The sequence below is a fragment of the Oryza glaberrima genome, chromosome 5, assembly GCF_000147395.1.
Source record: "Oryza glaberrima chromosome 5, OglaRS2, whole genome shotgun sequence".
Classification (NCBI taxonomy): domain Eukaryota; kingdom Viridiplantae; phylum Streptophyta; class Magnoliopsida; order Poales; family Poaceae; genus Oryza; species Oryza glaberrima.
Window position 1 is genome coordinate 23,101,097 of NC_068330.1, and position 16,462 is coordinate 23,117,558.

Consider the following 16,462-nt stretch of genomic DNA (forward strand, 5'->3'; position numbering starts at 1 on the left):
AGCGATTGCCTGCTGTGAGAACCATCCTGAGTAAACCTGCAGCAAGGCAGTCCATTATTATCATATTCAGTGACAAAAGCGAGCTAATGTGAAGTTCTGAACATGCATTGCGAAATGAGATTGCATTATGGGACGAGAACTGCATGGCTGTGTTGGTGAATCGCAGGGCAATTCTCCTTTGGCACGCATGGCTAGCTAGAGATTTTTCACCGCATGCCTTGCCTCCGTACGTGCCAAAGGAGAAACCGCCCTGTAATTCGCCGGTCGCACACTGCATACTGTGGCTGAATCTGAAATCCTGAACCTTAACATTTCTGAATTTTGAAGCTCTCTTGGAAGAACCTTTTTTTTTTTCTTTTTTTTTGTGCTGCAAGCTCTCTTGGAAGAACATGGTTGTGCCTTGACCTCGCTTATATAGCTCGCCATCGGCCTCGAGATATGGATCTAAGATGGCATATGCTCCTTGGCAGAACGAGGACTATTCGAGAGGATCAACCGAGCCATGAACCTTTATTTGCCGATGCACCATCTCTTGATCTCTCTTTCAGGTTTCCTTTGGAATATTGTGCTCCAGCAATGGTCCTCCCTGTCGCTCATCTGCATGCCTATCTACTACTAAAAGCAACCTGCCTTTCTTGATCTTCAGTAGATCAGTGATTGTGATTCTAAGCTTTGCGTTGGCCCTCGGCAACCACGAGCTCAAATTGTTCTCATGGTTTGAATTGAGATGATGGTACTGCTACAGGGTACATTCCATTGGATATTTGGATCTTCCTCTATTCGAGAGCATGCAGTTGCTGGCCTTTTCTCTGAAGGAAACACCGTACATAAAGGTATGGCACCTCTTCAGCAATGACCGGCTAGCATTCGTTCCTTTTCATCAGCGATGGTGAATTCATGGTGAAATTTGCTAAGTCCTTTTAATAGGAGGTCAATACATAAGTTTGGATACACGACCTGAAATTCTTCAGCTGTAATTCTGTAAACAGGAGTTGAGATTTTTTGGACATTGTATCAGGTCTGAAAGTGAAGCTCGCATGCTCTCTGAACATCTTCGATATTTTCATTTAGCAAAGAGAGAAATACCTGCACTTCTGGATGCAGATTTAAGTTAAACGGAATATGCGTGTTACACAAGGAAAAAAACAGTTCTCATTACTTGTTCTTGAACACCAATTGAGGGCATAATGCTTCAGCAAATCAGCACTGCTACATTTCTCCGACCTTCCAGCTGCTTTCTGCATACAGGCTGCAGCATTGCAGCCAGCATATGCTCTTAGCCAGGTATATCCAAGAGAGAAGAGGTGATCAAGAACATGATAATTGAAATGAGCAACTACTGACGCTGTGAGGCTGAGACAACGTTACACCTTATCGCCACTTATAGATACACCAAGAGGATCTGGCACCTCGTCGCTAAATGGGTGGGCTATCAGCAGATGGAGCCGAACTAATGGGAGGAAGCCCAGTTAGTCCAACAGTGGTTGGAGAACCTTGCAAATACGCCCAACGCCCCGAAAAAGGGACTTCGATCGCTCATCCTGTTAGTTGGGAAATTTGGAAAGAGAGAAATATGCTAATCTTTGATCACAAAGAGATGGCAACGTGTTTCCTTCTAACGAAAATCAAAGAAGAGGCTAACTTTTGAGATTTAGCAGGGTTTAAGCGGTTGCGTTAGTTAATCGCGCACTCTGTATAGTATATAGCTATAGTGATTCTCTTTTTTTTTTTCCTTTATCCCTAGGAGTTGTATTTTCTCCTGCTCTATTTAATGAAAAGGCACTATCGTGCTGTTTTCCATTAAAAAAAAGAGAAGAAATGACAACTACACCAGCCGACACCAACACAATGCAGATCGCCCAGCGCAAGATCGAAAACGAGCAGTCGTCAAATGGAAACTGAAACAGTTAGCTGCGCAAAAGTTTAATCACAAAAATCGGGGCCGTTAAATATCTTCAGAAGTTCAGATATATCATATATATTGTGCTACGAATAATGCCGATTCGATCTCCTCGCGGTGCTTGCGTGACTATGCTGGCCTCTCTGCATGCTGCCTATAAATACGATGAGAATTCGAATCCTCGGAGAAGCAGATATAGCTAGCTATACATGCATACAGGCAAAGACCAGCGAGGTGTCTCTGACTTTATGGGGCCCATGCATTACTGGACAGGTCTCCCTTGGCAGTGGCCGATCGAGCTGATCAAACCACGCAAAAGCCACTGCCAAAGGAGACTTGCCCAGCAATGCAGATTTGAGGCCACAAAGATCACATTTTATTTCCCTTGTAATCATATTACCATAGTGCGCTGAGATGTCGTCGTCCTCGGCTGCAGATCGGTCTGCATTTCTTTGCTTCTTCTGCATGCGATCGAGTCGTCGTCTGGACTATACTATCGGCGACGCATCACGCATTCTGCATTCAATATTCATGCCGGCCGGCGTGCTGATTCCCGGTCAATAACATGGACGAACTCGATCACTGCATGCTGCATGCATGATGCATTTGGCTAACGCTGTGTTTAGTTCGTCTGTTCGTGTGCCACAATTTTTTTAAGTGTATGGACACACATTTAAAGTATTAAACGTACACTAATAACAAAATAAATTATAGATTCCGCCTGTAAACTGCGAGACGAATCTATTAAGCCTAATTAATCCATCATTAGCAAATATTTACTGTAGCACCATATTGTCAAATTATGGCGTAATTAGACTCAAAATATTCGTCTCGCAATTTACATGCAAACTGTGTAATTGTTTTTTTTCTCCACATTTAATGCTCCATGCTTATGTCTAAACATTTGATGTGACAAAAAAATTGGAAGTTCGACGAAAAATTTTTGAATCTAAACACAGCCTAAGTGCAAATTGGCATTTCATTTAGAGGTTGTCGAACATACTTTTTTAAACACTAAATACCCATGCTTTATTATGTGTAGAATAAAATATATAATATGCCATAGACATATTTGCTTATTTGAATATATGATGAATAAATATGAGACTATTATATAATATTAGAAAATACCATGAACTAATTTATAAAAAAATACAAAAATAATGGTGGTATCCACCACTGTTTTCTATAATAGTATATAGACTCGCACTAATCTATACTACTTTGGTGGTGGTGGTGAACTAGTGATGCCATCACCACCCTAACTACCATATGAGGCCCGTGAAAAGTGAGGAGAAAACTTTACATTTTTCCTATCCACGCAAGCAAATCAACCCCCCAAAAAAATGTTAATCAAACACTCTTATTATGGAATTCTTCATCGCTCTATGATGTACTATTAGACGATAAGAATAACTTATTTTAGAGACTTCAAAAATATATAGAATGAACTATTTTTTTTTTAGAAAAAATCCATTGCAATGCCATGGCATTATGCTAGTTTACAAAAGGTACAAAAGTAGTTGTGGTGGCATCACCACTCTAGTGTCTTTTATAGTCCTTTCTATGTCCTATAATAATTATATTTCTATTATTTGAATTTATCTCAAAATAATTATTACAACAGAGTATTAATGTTCTCATTAATCACTTCTCATTTAAATTTCTCCATATTTTACCCTTAATTACCCTTCCACTCTTATCTATACACTATTTAGTAAGGAAGATCATAGTATTTTGCTTCTTAAACCTTATAATATGTACTAAACAATCTATAATTATAATTATTCTGTGACGAAGGTAGTAGCATAGATACAAAATTTTCTGAGGAGGGGAAATAAAGTCTCAACATGTAAATCTGGCCTATTCAACATGTTCAGATCAGATATCTTCGTAAAAATTTTATATATAAAAGTTGCTTTAAAAAATTATATTAAATTATTTTTCAAGATTTTTAGCTAATACTTAATTAATCTCACTATAATTGAATGATTTTGTTCTTTTTTGTCGGGAGGCAGGTTGGGAACTTGCGCTCCCAAACGCAGCCTAAGTCCTGTCTTATACTGAACCAAATTTTTAACGTTTGGAACGACCCCGTGTTTGTGTGTTACTGTCAGTCACTCCGTGACACGCGCCGGAGGGTGATCAAAGCCGAGAACAGCACGTACGTACGCGTACCGCCTGCGCCAACCCCCACGTACGCCGCGCCCAGCCTGCTGTGCTGCCCGTCGATCGATCAACCGACCGATTCCACCGATCTCTCGCGCGCGCGCCTACGTACGCCACGCGCAGAACGCTCCCGCTCGCGTCAACCTTGTATTGCAGCCGCATGAGCCTGAAAAACACGTGAGTACCCCGCGCGGGGCGCGCGCGATACGTACGAGTAGTAACCTGTAGAAGGACGAGGATCCTCTACCATAATAACATTATCATTACAATCACAATCATTAATATGTGGATTTCACTTTTCTATCGTTTCACATAATAGTATATATAATGGTAGTGTCATTATAATAAATAGAACCCGTGTACATCAGCAAACGACCGGTTTCACCGATCTCGCCCTTGCCGCGCGCTGCTCCGCCTATCTTGCCGCTGCACGTACACACAAAGAAAACGTGAGCTCGATCGAGTGCCGCGATCGGGCGAGTCCCCGCGAAACACGTTTATCGAGTTCGGGTTTTCACAGCGCGCGTCGTGGCGCCTTTGCTTGCCTAACCTTGGCAGGCGCATGGATCTGATCGATCGACGAGCTGCATCATGCATGGGCAATGCAGTGCGGACGTGCGGTGGGAGTGGGACGGGTTCAGCGCAGGAACCAAGAAACCGGCAGCGAACATGCTCATGGATATCCCTATTCCTTCTCTCTTTTGATCTCGCATGCGGGCACTTTTTCCCCTTGATTCGATCCTTGTTTTCCAGTGGTCTCAAGGGGAATCAATCTGCAAAATCCTGCCTTTTTTCTGAAGTAGCACACGATCGAGGCCCTTTGAGCCTGTCCGACAGACCGGTGATATGTCCAGCTCTGGGTGGTAGCTGCAGAGGCTTCCTGGAGGCTGGAGATCAGCTTGCTACTAAATTGCGTTGTGTACTGCTGCATTATTATGGTGATGAAATGACCTGTGTGACTGAAAGTCTGAAACCAGTAGAGAAAATCAGGTTGAGCTAGATTTCTCAGCAGATATTTGATGCTACTTAACTTTACATGGTCTGGACAGCAAGAAGCTAGGCTAAGAATAAACGGGGAAGTAGCCCCATGACCTAAAAAGATTGGAGATATATGCACTACAATGATCTCTCCATTTCAGACTTTGTTCCTGTAAGTGGGCACAATCTGGAGAGCAGGCATTGTCCTACAGTATATCCTATCAGCCTCCGTGTGCCTTTGCAGGAGGAGCAGAGAAAGGCCGTGTAGCTGCAAAAAGCCTTGCTGCCTTTCACCATGCAGGAGCGAGTATAAATATCACTGCACAATGATCAGTGAACTGTGCGCTCTACACATGAAACTAAATGTGGCACACGGATAGAAATATGTTGAGACCATGAGATGTGCAGCTGCATTGCTGGGCAAGTTGTCCTTTGGCAGATGTTGCAGTTCATCATCGATGCCTGGGGGTTACCAGACTACTGCCAAAGGAAATTTGCCCCGGAATTCATCTGCACAAGCACACACAAGAAAAGATGGATCTTCAGGATGTATACCATTGTTGAAGGAGAATGTGCACATATTCATCTTTTACATTCCGAATGTTTAACTATTGACGTTTGTATTCTACAGGTTATTGTTATCAGCTATATCCAGCGCACCATTTACAAATGAAAAATGAGGAATTGGGAGAGAACAATCTACATGTCAGCTCTCTTCAAACAATAACGCTATATGTACAGGTGACGAAATGCTATCAGATAACGTAAGCAGGATAGAAATATTTCTTTGTTCTGCTATTACTCTTTATTGCCCGCTGCCTCTGGAAGTTTGTACTCCGGTGGCCTGTCTGCGCCTTTTCTCGAGTATTCTCGCCATCTCCTAGCAGCAGCAGCTGCTCTCTTCGCTCTCTCTGTTCCTTCTTCTTCTGATATCATCAGCAAATCTCAATCAGATTCAGAAATACAAGAATGAGCAATAATTATATTTTTGGTAACAACAATTATATTTACACAATACATGCTGGTCTGTATGGTTACCATGCAAGGTATTTCTAACAGACTGTGTTATTTGTTTTAGCTTACCATTTCCTTGGTAGCGAGTTGGGGATCCCCAGATATCAGTCCAAGAACTACTTATATCTGAATACTTTTTGTTTGTCATCCGTGTCCTAATTTTTTCCTGTAACAAAATAAAGGTTTACATAAAATGTTTAGTTTACAAAACAATGACCCATTTGCAAAGACACAAATAGGTAAATGATAACGAAATCCTTAAAAACATCTAACTCTATGAGAAACACAAAGATGACGAAGGGGGAAGGAACCATACCAAAACTTTTGACTGTCTCTTTTCCCAACGCACGCTAGCCTGTTAAACAGAAAATATCTTAAGAACAAGTAAAATTAACAACATAGAGAAGTATTATGCATAATATAATCTGTATGCCTAAACAAAAGTATGCTTTATGTATACTCTATTAGCCTTAACATAGACATGGAAGAAAGAATCTTGAGGATATGCAAACAGAGAAATTTAGATAGTACATGCCAAATTTACATAATAAAGACATACAAATTTACCAATCGGAATACATCAACTGAAACTCCCATCCCAGCACTCATCAGCCCAACCTGTTCAAAATTGAAATTCCCTTTAGTGTACTACTAGGCTATTAGGAGAAAACAAGATAATATCACCTGTAAAATATCACTTGAGTTCCAGAAAAATGCTAACAGAAAGAAAGGAACAGGGATATGAGAAACTTTCTTGTGCACCGTTTATTTTAACTAGGAGTTTTTGTGATTACATCTATGTTATAGAAGTTAACCATAAGGTCCTAAACTCCTAATAATCAAACCAAAGAACTGGAGATTTATATGACCACAAAAATATACCGTACATCTAAATAACTGAAAGAAGGATTTCTTACATTCACCCGCTCTATTCTCCGCATTTCATTCTCAAGGAGAGAAAGCTGTGCAGCAGAAGTCCAGTGAATACAGTTGACTGGGCTGGACATGGAAATATAACACACATGAATAACACATTCAGTAATCTGTTATGAACAGATAAACAGTCCTAGTATTATGCTGGGTTGGGTTTCAGAGCATCACCAACTATCAATGGCCTCCTGAATTAGCTCTGTGCTACCCGATTGGGAATATACTCTTGACCTCCCATAATCCTCCTCGATTCTAAATACATTGGGGCACACATTGGCACAATATTTGCATCCTAAATCCACATCAACAAGGTGAAATATATCAAATCTCTTTATGAAGAACCAAATAGCATCTTTTATAGCTCTATTCATACCAAAAAATGTCAGTACCTATGCAGGTAAACTCATCAACGAACACCTGATCCTTGGGTGCACTGTCATCGAAGAAAGGGTTGGTCGCGGTTGCTGTATACCCATGGATTTCATCATACACTGCACGCTGCACCGGATCACTCAGCACCTGCTCTTCAACACCTCATGTTAGCGTTTTGAACAAAAAAGAATTCAATGCAAAACACATCTTCCAAGACAATTGCCTATATGCAATCACAAGGACCCAAGGTTTCATTGAAGGGTTTTACCGTGTAAACCTCGTTGATGAACATGCAGAAGTTTGTTACTTCGGGGTTGTCCCCACTGAGGTCGGGATGGCACGCTTTCATGCAACTGTAGTATGCTTTCTTGATTTCCTCAGGGGTTGCATCTGGCATCTGGAGATGCAAAAATCAGGGGTCATTATTAGCAGCAAATCCGTCGTCTCAAAGGAAAACCACTATCAGAGTATCACTCATCACTCATCAGAAGTTCAGAACAATTGTCTGAGTCCACTCTGAAAAAAAGAAGCATCTTTCCTCCCTCACCAAAAGTAGGATTTTTTTTTTTACAGAGAAGAAATTGATCTCTAATGATTCCAGTCCAAAATGCACAGTTCTTCCCTACTAACCTAATAAACTGTAAACCGAAATTATTGCAAAGGAATTGTTCAACAGAATGTTCCAGAACACTCACGACGCCAAGAACGGAGTAGAAGTCGTCGGCGACCTCATCCTCCGCGCTGCCGTACTCAGCTTCCGCCGCATAGGCACAGCTCCTAAGGTCTCTCCTTCCCCCCGTGCTCCGGCTCCGGCGGCCGGCCGTTCTTGCGAACCTAGCTGAAACCAACGGCCGGGTGCGGCGAGGAGAGCAGGGGATGGGCGGCGACGGCGAGGCTGTGCGCAGCGTCGCGAGCGATTCGGCCAGCAGCGGTGGCGAGGGTAGCGGAGCCATTGGGCAGCGGCGGCCTTCTCCAACTCGATCGGAATCGAATCGAAGGCGGCGGCGGCGGCGGTTGCCGGTTGGTTCGTTTCTTGGCGGTCTACGTCGTTTTAAGTCGGGGCACCACTAATTCTTCTGGTTCAGGCTGCCTAACTAAGCTGTTTTTACACGCTGGGACTTGCGGCTATTCATATTTCAATATTAGGGATTCTTAATAAATTCTACCATGGAAATTCCAAAAAATAAAAGAGAGAGACATGCTTTGCCTGGCTTGGCTAGCTTCTCGTTGACATATAAGACATAGCTAAATTAAGGTTTTAGAATTGATTTACAAGTATTTTTAAACCTAAGCCAAACGTTGCTGGTTTTATTTTAAGTACCAGAGAAATTATACATAATCACTAAGGGTGACAGAAAAAGCAAAATGAAAAACATAGTAAATCAGACAGCAACAGAGCTTGCTAACGCACTACTCTCGCTATATCTTTCGTCCCGATACAATACATAATTTTATGGCAAAATTTGCTACAGACACTTAAAAAAATGTATAATTTACTAGTAGACATTATAAAAACATGTCACGGCTAAAAGATACTTAAAAAATTGATAATTTGTTGGATGACACTTTCGACTCAATTGGAGAGAGAAATTTTTCAAAAAGACAAGGATGCCTCTATGGTCAAAATATTTTGAGTTGAAACTAGAGCTAAGATGGAATATAATGTGATGGTAAATTTAGAGTTGTATAATTTCTAAATTTTTACTATAGCATCATGCAGTTTGAAGCATGTGGTCTTAGGGGCATTATTATCTTTCTTAAAAATTTATCGATCCAATTGAACCGAAAGTGTTCTTGTCACACCCCAATCCGGCACCGCCGTACAACGGCACCTAACAGGAGCGTGTCGTAGGAAACGACGTGAACCGCTTCCTACGAAACCGCGATCTCAGTACCAATCCCAAGACATAGTGCTGGTACCCACGGTGACAAATATGAATCATTGCAATCCTTAAAATAAATAGAGGACTTATTTACCTTAACTTAGGTTGCAGCTCAGAACGGCCCGAGAATGCAACCGACGACGCGGACGAGGAAACACCAACAGCAGCAGCGGCAGCGGAACCAACGAACTAACACCCAACACCACAGGCGATGGCTGGGAACCAGGACGAAACCCTAATCTTCACTTCACTTCATCTTCACTTCAAGGCAGAGGAACTATATATATTTATATAGAGCAAGGGTGAGTACTTTCGTACTCAGCAAGTCACGGGAATTTAGGTGTTTAATGCAAGCTTGGAAGAGAGGTAAGGTTGTTTTGCAAATCTTTTGTTTGAAAGCATTTTGGAATCACTAAGTGATTTACCTCTTTTTTTTAAGTTTGGGTTGAAAAGAGACTTCGTCTTGATTCGACTTTAAGAGATGCTTTTCAACAACTCGAATGGTAATGTACCGACCTCCCGGGTCAGATCATTACTTATCGGCTCCCAGAGCCATTTCACTTGATTAGGCGGCTCCTAGAGCCTTTTTCATTTTCTCGGACTCCTAGAGTCCAGCTGCCCAGCAGCAAAGTAATCCGCTTCCCCTCGGGAAGCCTAGTCTATGATGCCCGCAGACATCCCGAATCACACAGATTCGTTTCTGACCACTCAAGTCATCCATCTGCCATATAGGCTGATTCTGGTTACGATTCCCACACCACAACAACTTTTCACAAAGCACTGGCAAACAAATCTACGCAACGGGAACTACCTCACATCCGCCCATGACCGTGGGCACGACTGTTCGAACAGTCAGTTAACCTCTGCAGAGGGGTACACTTTACCCACAAGACACGAACTTACTCCAGACACTGGCCGGTGTCAGAGGCGCGCGACAAAGCCTTTCCCAAGCCGACCCAGGGTTACCTCATGCCATATAGAAGGATCAAATCCTCACATAAACATAAGCCATTTTAGGCATTCACAAATCAACTCCAACCACCTTGATCGGTAAGTGAGCAAGCTTCTCGTCCTTGCCTTACCAGGAACCCGGTTTGTCCGACCCCGCCCTGGCGTTCCCAACTATTGGCATGCGAGGTTTCCCTGAACCGACTAGTTACTTAGCCAGGGTGTCCCATTCCACCTTGTGGTTGCACTTTGATTATGCTCGATGAGTTTCCCACAGGAATCGGTCCTTATATGCGAATACGGGACAGCGCCACGTAGGCACGGCTCCCGCATCGCGAGTTTTCACAATTCATTTTATTTTTAAACACACCGACACCTCAGGTCGGGTTTTCAAGGCTTCTCAAACCCATTTCCCAATTTTCGACAATCAACGGTGTATGTGGGATAATTGGTATACACGCTCAAAGAGCACGGATACCGAAGTACCACAAGGGTGGAGCCACAAGGAATCAAGGTAGTACATCCTACAGGAATTAGTGTGACTACTGGGTAGGTCCGTCGGTTTGGCGTGCAAACCGAAGCCAAGCAAGTTAAGTGTGATTCTACTAATGCAAGTTGCAAACAAAATAATAATGATTTTCCAATTATAGGGGCAATTGATCAAAGGGCGACTTGCCTTGCTCAAGGTCTTCACGGAGCTTCACGAATCTTCGAGAAAACCACGATTGACGAAAATCCGGTAACCGCAACTATACGCAAATAATCAAAAACCTAAACAAAAGACCAAAAGAAAGATCCTATTTAGACTAATTAATAGTGCCATTAAATAGATCTCAATTTTAGGGAATTACTGGAAGTAGAACGGGGTCAATCGGATGAGCGGTTGGGAAGATATGGATTTTCTAAGGTTTAAGGATTTTCTAATCAAAGGAGAAAGGATTTAATAATTTATTAAACCCTTTTTGGAAAGAAAATGGACGAGGGAGAGAAATCAGACTTTCCCGAGCGGCTTGGCGCGGCCCGAGAGGATTTGCGCGGCTCGGCCGAGCTTATTGGGCTGGCGTGGGCTACGGGGAGGCGGCCCAAGAGAGGGGCGCGGGGAGAGAGGGGGGGAAGGGGAGCCGGGTGGACCGGGCTCACCTCACACGGTCCTGAGTGGGACCCGCTTGTCGGCGGCTCGGCTCACCGTGAGCGAGGTGCAAGCGAGAGTGGCGGAGCGGATCGGTGGATGCGGCTCACGCGGGGGGCACCGGGTGGACGGGAGAGCGGCTGGCCCACGTGCAGCCGCTTGGCTCACAGTGGACCACGCGCACGGGGAGGAGGGGATGGCTGACCGGCTTGACCGGGTTAAGCCGACGTGGCGCCTATGTGGCAGCCACGTGGGCGGCGAGAGGAGGAAGAAGGCCGGCCGGAGGACGAACGGCTGGCGGCGGCGGCTTCACCGGGACATGGCGCGGCGACTATAGCTCAAGGGGAGCACACCGGATCGATGGTAGGGACGAGAGGGAGCGATTCATCGGCTCGGATTCACCGGGAGGAGCCCGGCGGCGGCGGATTTCGACGGCGGCCACCGGCGGCGAGCAAAAGGGGACAACACGATGAGACGATGAGGGTTCGATTCAAAGGGGTGGGAGCATCTCTAGGACTCAGGGAACCCGTTTGTGGCATCGAATGGGATGGGGAGGCGCCGTGGAGGTCCGGCGACGAGAGGCGGTCTCCTGGAGCGGGCGGCAATGGCGGCGAGGCCGTGCCGGGTGGCGACGATGCTAGGGAATGGTTTGGGGAGGTCCTAGGGAGCACAAGGACGGTGGTGGCGCGAGGGATTGGCGAGGGGGCCCACGGCGGCGCACAGGCGGGCGCGGCGGCGGCGAAGCAGAGCAACGGCGGGGCGGCACGTTTAGGGGGACGAGCGAGCAACCGAACGACTCGGGGCTTATCCAAGATGATGCAAATGGCAAGAATTTGGGCGAGGAGCTCACCGGCGTGCGGAAACGGTATCGGCGGTGATTTGAGGATGGAAAGGGGTGGAAGGCCGATGGCGGCACGCCACTGAGAGGCGGCGCATGGCGGATGACACCGAGACGGCGCGGCGTCGGGGCGAGTGCGTCGGGGAAGATGAGAGGGAGTGCGAAGATGGGGCGGCCCGGAGCTCCTCTTTGGCTCCTCGCGCTCGCCGGCTCCCACGGCACGCGCGATGATGACAACGGCGGTCAAGGCGGCAATGGTGTGGTGGGGAGAGGAGGCGAGACAACGAGGGAGATGGGAGGGGCTCGGGTTTTTATAGTGGAGCGAGGTCGGTTTGGGAGGCATGGGCGAGCTGGTTGGCGCTTGGCTGGCGAGCAGCAAAGGCAGTTCGTGGGCGGTGCGAACACGGCGATGGCGTGGATGCAAGGGTGCGGTGAAGGCGGTGGATCGGACGGCGAGAATCAAATTGCGGGAGCGGGAGGATTAGTGCGGGCTGGCGCGGTCAAGGTGGGGGCGGCGAGCTGGCGCTGGCGTCTGCGTCTCTGCCTCCGAGCGCTAGCGGCCAAGGAGTGGAGGCATGGCGTCGTTGCTTGGGAGGGAAAAAGAGAAGGGAGGACGGTGGAAAGGGGGCCTTTACCATGCCGGTTTGGGAGAAGATGGTGGGAAAGGGAGTGCTCTGCCTCCGGGATTTGGATGGACGCGGGTGGAGCGGCTTGGGCATGCGCTGCAGAGCTCGCGGCAGGCAGCGGGGCCGAGCGGCAGCACGGCGCAGGCGCTGACGGCGGCGGCGACCGGGCGGTCGGCCACGACCGGCGCGTGCGCGGGAACCAAAGGCGGTGGCGGGTTCAAAAGGCGGCGGCGGGAATCGGCGCCGGGGAGAGAGGAAGCAGAGAGGGCGAGAGAGAGAGAGGGCGGCGCTCTCTCTTGGCTCGGGCACGACGCGCGTGCTTAGCACGTGCGAAGGGGAGGGGAAACGGGCTGAGAGGAGGGATGGGCCGAGGGAAAGGAATTCGGCCCACAAAAACAGAGGGAAGCAAAATAGACTTTTATAGGGAATTTGAGTTGGAGGGATTTGGGACTTTGGTTTAAATTTCAAATTTGAGATTCGATCTCGGGGGTTTAGGGAGGACTCAAGGGAGACTCAAGGAAAGGATTTGAGATGGGAATTTGATATTTTCGGAAATGGGGATAGGTATTTGGCGGGGATTCAAAGGATGCGATTGAATTTCGGAGTTTGATTTCGGAGACTTGAGTCGGAATTGGAATCTTGAGGTGGACGATTTTGATGGCGATGAGAGGGAACAACAAGAGATTGAATTGAGATCCATGGCACAACTTAGACTCGCATACAAAGAACGAAATTTTCGCATATAGGATTTTGCCGAATTAGTTTTTAACGTCTCACAAGAAGCGGAGCGTTACAGTTCTCTAGCAAAATATCAGTTTTTTAAGGATATTCTTAGCTGTGACACATTCTTTCGATGTTTATTAGCAAATTACATAAAATTTGGGTGTCATGTAGCAAAATTTTTCTAATTTTATTTTATCCAAGATTTTTGCCACTAGTTGTATTGGAAGTTCTTTGCTTCTGAAAACCCACCTATTCCTTTCACACCAAATCTTTTAACCGAGAAGCATGTGAAGTGATCGCATCCCCTTCGTTTGGTTTCTGAGGGCCAAGTTTTTTTTTTTCAGTTTTAGCTTTTGAACCACTAAGGATAAAATTATATTTCATTAGAAATAAAAACATAAGACTTTTACTTATTTTAAAGCTTCACCCCCCCCCCCACCTGAAAAACTTTTACATTTCCCATCACTTGGTTCGTGTCTTCTTATTTCTTTTTTATCTAGATTACTATGTGAATTATTGCCATGAATTGCCCACTACTTAATTATTGAAATATCTTCCTTTCCTTGGTATAAGCCGGTCTGGCTGATTGCGTTGGGTAAACAAACTTTATTTTCTTCTAATATATTAACATGCGATCCTTTTGCGCGTTCGTGAAAATTATTAAAATGAATTAGATATTTTGAGAAATATATTTTGAAAAACTAGAACAAATAGTCTAAGCAATGAAGTAGAATAAAGTTATCTTTTAAAATGCCGTTTTAGAGATAGGAGCAAATAATCCGATCCGACACAGCTGAAAAGAACATTAGAGGGAAAAAATGACGTGTCAAGATATAGCTATGCTAGCTCAAATGTCACTCAAGTTGAGCCGCTTTTCAGGCACACCAACGTGGCAATGTAGCACGGTGCCGGCCTGCCGGGGCACACCGCGTGCGTGCAAAAGCTCGTGTATGTCCGCAGGGGCAGATCCAGAAATAAAAAGTTGGGGGGACTCAACATACCGAGTACACCGATATAAACATATAATCTCAGTATTAAACTATGCTAAAATATTATTATGAGACCTTTAGCACCTCCTATCTTATCAACTATGATAAAAAAATTAAGAGGAGGTTTAGGGGGTATCTATGGGTTTTGTGGGACTAGTCCCCCTACACACACGTTGGATCCACCCTGTATGTACGTGCGGAGCGCGTGCTGGTGCGTGTGCCTGTGTGGGCTAAACGGGAGGAGCGCCGCGCGAAACGGGTGGCACTTGACACTTGCCGGTAGCATTCGCTCGCTGAGCAACGTACAAACGCGCGCACACAGCACAAGATGCCTCGTCGAGTTCTCGTGCCGTCTCGTGCTCACGGCCACGGGGGTGGAATACCGAATACTCCAGATTAATCAATCACAGGGAGGGATTAGTGAAATTGGAAAATTTGCAGGTCGCGGACGCGAAACTGCCCGGTTGGGCGATTCTGGGCCACTGGTGAAGCCGACACCAACGACTACTGGTGCATGCCGGCGACCGTTAATTTCGGTCGGTCCCAGGACGGACGAACGTCTGGTAGTTCAGTTGTTCTACACGGATCGAGTGACGCCTACACTTCTACTCGAGATGTTGGCAATTGCGTGAAGCCAGCGAGAACCCGAGATCCCTCGCCTCACGCCGCTGTTGCTTCCCGTTTTCTCCCCCTCGTTTGGCGTCGTTCGATCCCTCTGTTCCTCTGACCAACGGTGTGGCCGCACGTAACGAGCGAGTACAATAGCAGACTATTGTACATAGAGAAGCAAATTTTGTTACGCTGCGAGTACGTCCGAGCGAGTACGTATGCAACGCTGCAACTTGTTAGAGCAAGTTTAATAGTGTAGCTAGCTACTAACTTCAATTTATTTATAGTTAATCTAATAGTTTATTCATATAATAGTTATCTGTAAGCACATAGAGAAGAGAAGAGATAGAAGGAAAGCGGACTACAGATATGTAACCAGCTGTAACACGGATTCTAATACATCATGTGTGTATGAAAGGTGAAACCATATATTAATGGTGTAGTATATGTTCATAGATAACTATTATATGAATAAGCTATTAGATTGGCTATAAGAGCAAGGCTAATAATACAGCCGACCTGTTGGCTATAAGGTTCTCTATAGCCTTATCTCAGTCTACCCATATAATAGTGCAGCTCTTTATAATTGATATATAGCCTACTTGTCTCTCTCACAGAGTTTCTTGGTTCTTGTGTCCAAGCCGGCTGTAAGTTTACAGCCCGCTTCTCCTCTCTCTCCTCTCTTCTCTCCTCCACCTTAGCATTTAGCCAGCTTATAACCCACTATTATACTTACTCTAAATGAATTGGAGATAGCAGCTGGCTACACCATTAAACTTGCTCTAACGAATCGCAGAGTTGCGTACGTACACGATACCTGCACATCCACCGCCACCTGCCTGCACATTTGACCCGGGACTGTGTGACACAGTGTGAGTAACGCTCATGCAGTGCACAAGCTTCGGACGCTCGGCTGCATTCCTGAGGATTTTTAAAAATTTGAAAACCATTTTAATAGAAAATTCTAAAAATAGAACCCAAAATTTGCTTTGGAACTTAAATATTTTGGACTCCTAGTTTAAATAGCGTGGCAAAACAATACATACATCCAGTGGCGTAGCCAGCTAGGTGGCACCGTGGTCAATAGACCACCTAAAAATTTGAAATTATAGTATAGGTGCTAGTTAATATAATAAAAATTGTATAGCGGACCACCCTTTTAATTGACATACTACATATAGATGGACCATCTTTACTTTAAATCCTAGCTACGCCAACTACATACGTCACGCCACAGGGGTGTTGCCATGGTAGACAGGATGGTAAGATCTAGATTTTGTATAAATATATAAACACTCTCTTCATCCCAATGTATGATGTAATTTACTTTTCATATAAAATTTAACCATTCTTA

At 45.2% G+C, this 16,462-nt stretch overlaps 1 protein-coding gene across 2 annotated transcripts; it reads right to left on the bottom strand.

Annotated features, from left to right (window-relative positions):
* Positions 1–4,997: 4,997 nt before the first annotated feature.
* On the bottom strand, positions 4,998–8,419 carry LOC127772599 (chaperone protein dnaJ C76, chloroplastic-like). 2 transcript variants are annotated; one of them, XM_052298544.1, is made up of 10 exons: positions 8,059–8,419; positions 7,632–7,760; positions 7,381–7,510; positions 7,163–7,283; positions 6,979–7,060; positions 6,629–6,679; positions 6,378–6,416; positions 6,131–6,227; positions 5,850–5,973; positions 4,998–5,557 (listed from the first exon to the last, which is right to left on the bottom strand). In XM_052298544.1, exons 1-10 carry the CDS (start codon positions 8,314–8,316, stop codon positions 5,554–5,556), a joined length of 1,035 nt encoding a protein of 344 aa, XP_052154504.1. In that variant the 5' UTR covers positions 8,317–8,419; the 3' UTR covers positions 4,998–5,553. The 2 variants fall into 2 exon arrangements, 1 of the variants encoding a protein (XP_052154504.1); XR_008017432.1 differs by lacking the exon at positions 4,998–5,557 and having other exon boundaries at positions 6,621–6,679.
* Between the last annotated feature and the right edge of the window lie 8,043 nt (positions 8,420–16,462).

Coding starts and splice junctions, on each gene's coding strand:
- LOC127772599 (XM_052298544.1), bottom strand. CDS start 8,316: ATGGCTCCGCTACCCTCGCCACCGCTGCTGGCCGAATCGCTCGCGACG. Junction 7,761..8,058: donor TCTACTCCGTTCTTGGCGTC/GTGAGTGTTCTG, acceptor TTGCATCTCCAG/ATGCCAGATGCAACCCCTGA. Junction 6,680..6,978: donor GGAGAATAGAGCGGGTGAAT/GTAAGAAATCCT, acceptor AATTTTGAACAG/GTTGGGCTGATGAGTGCTGG.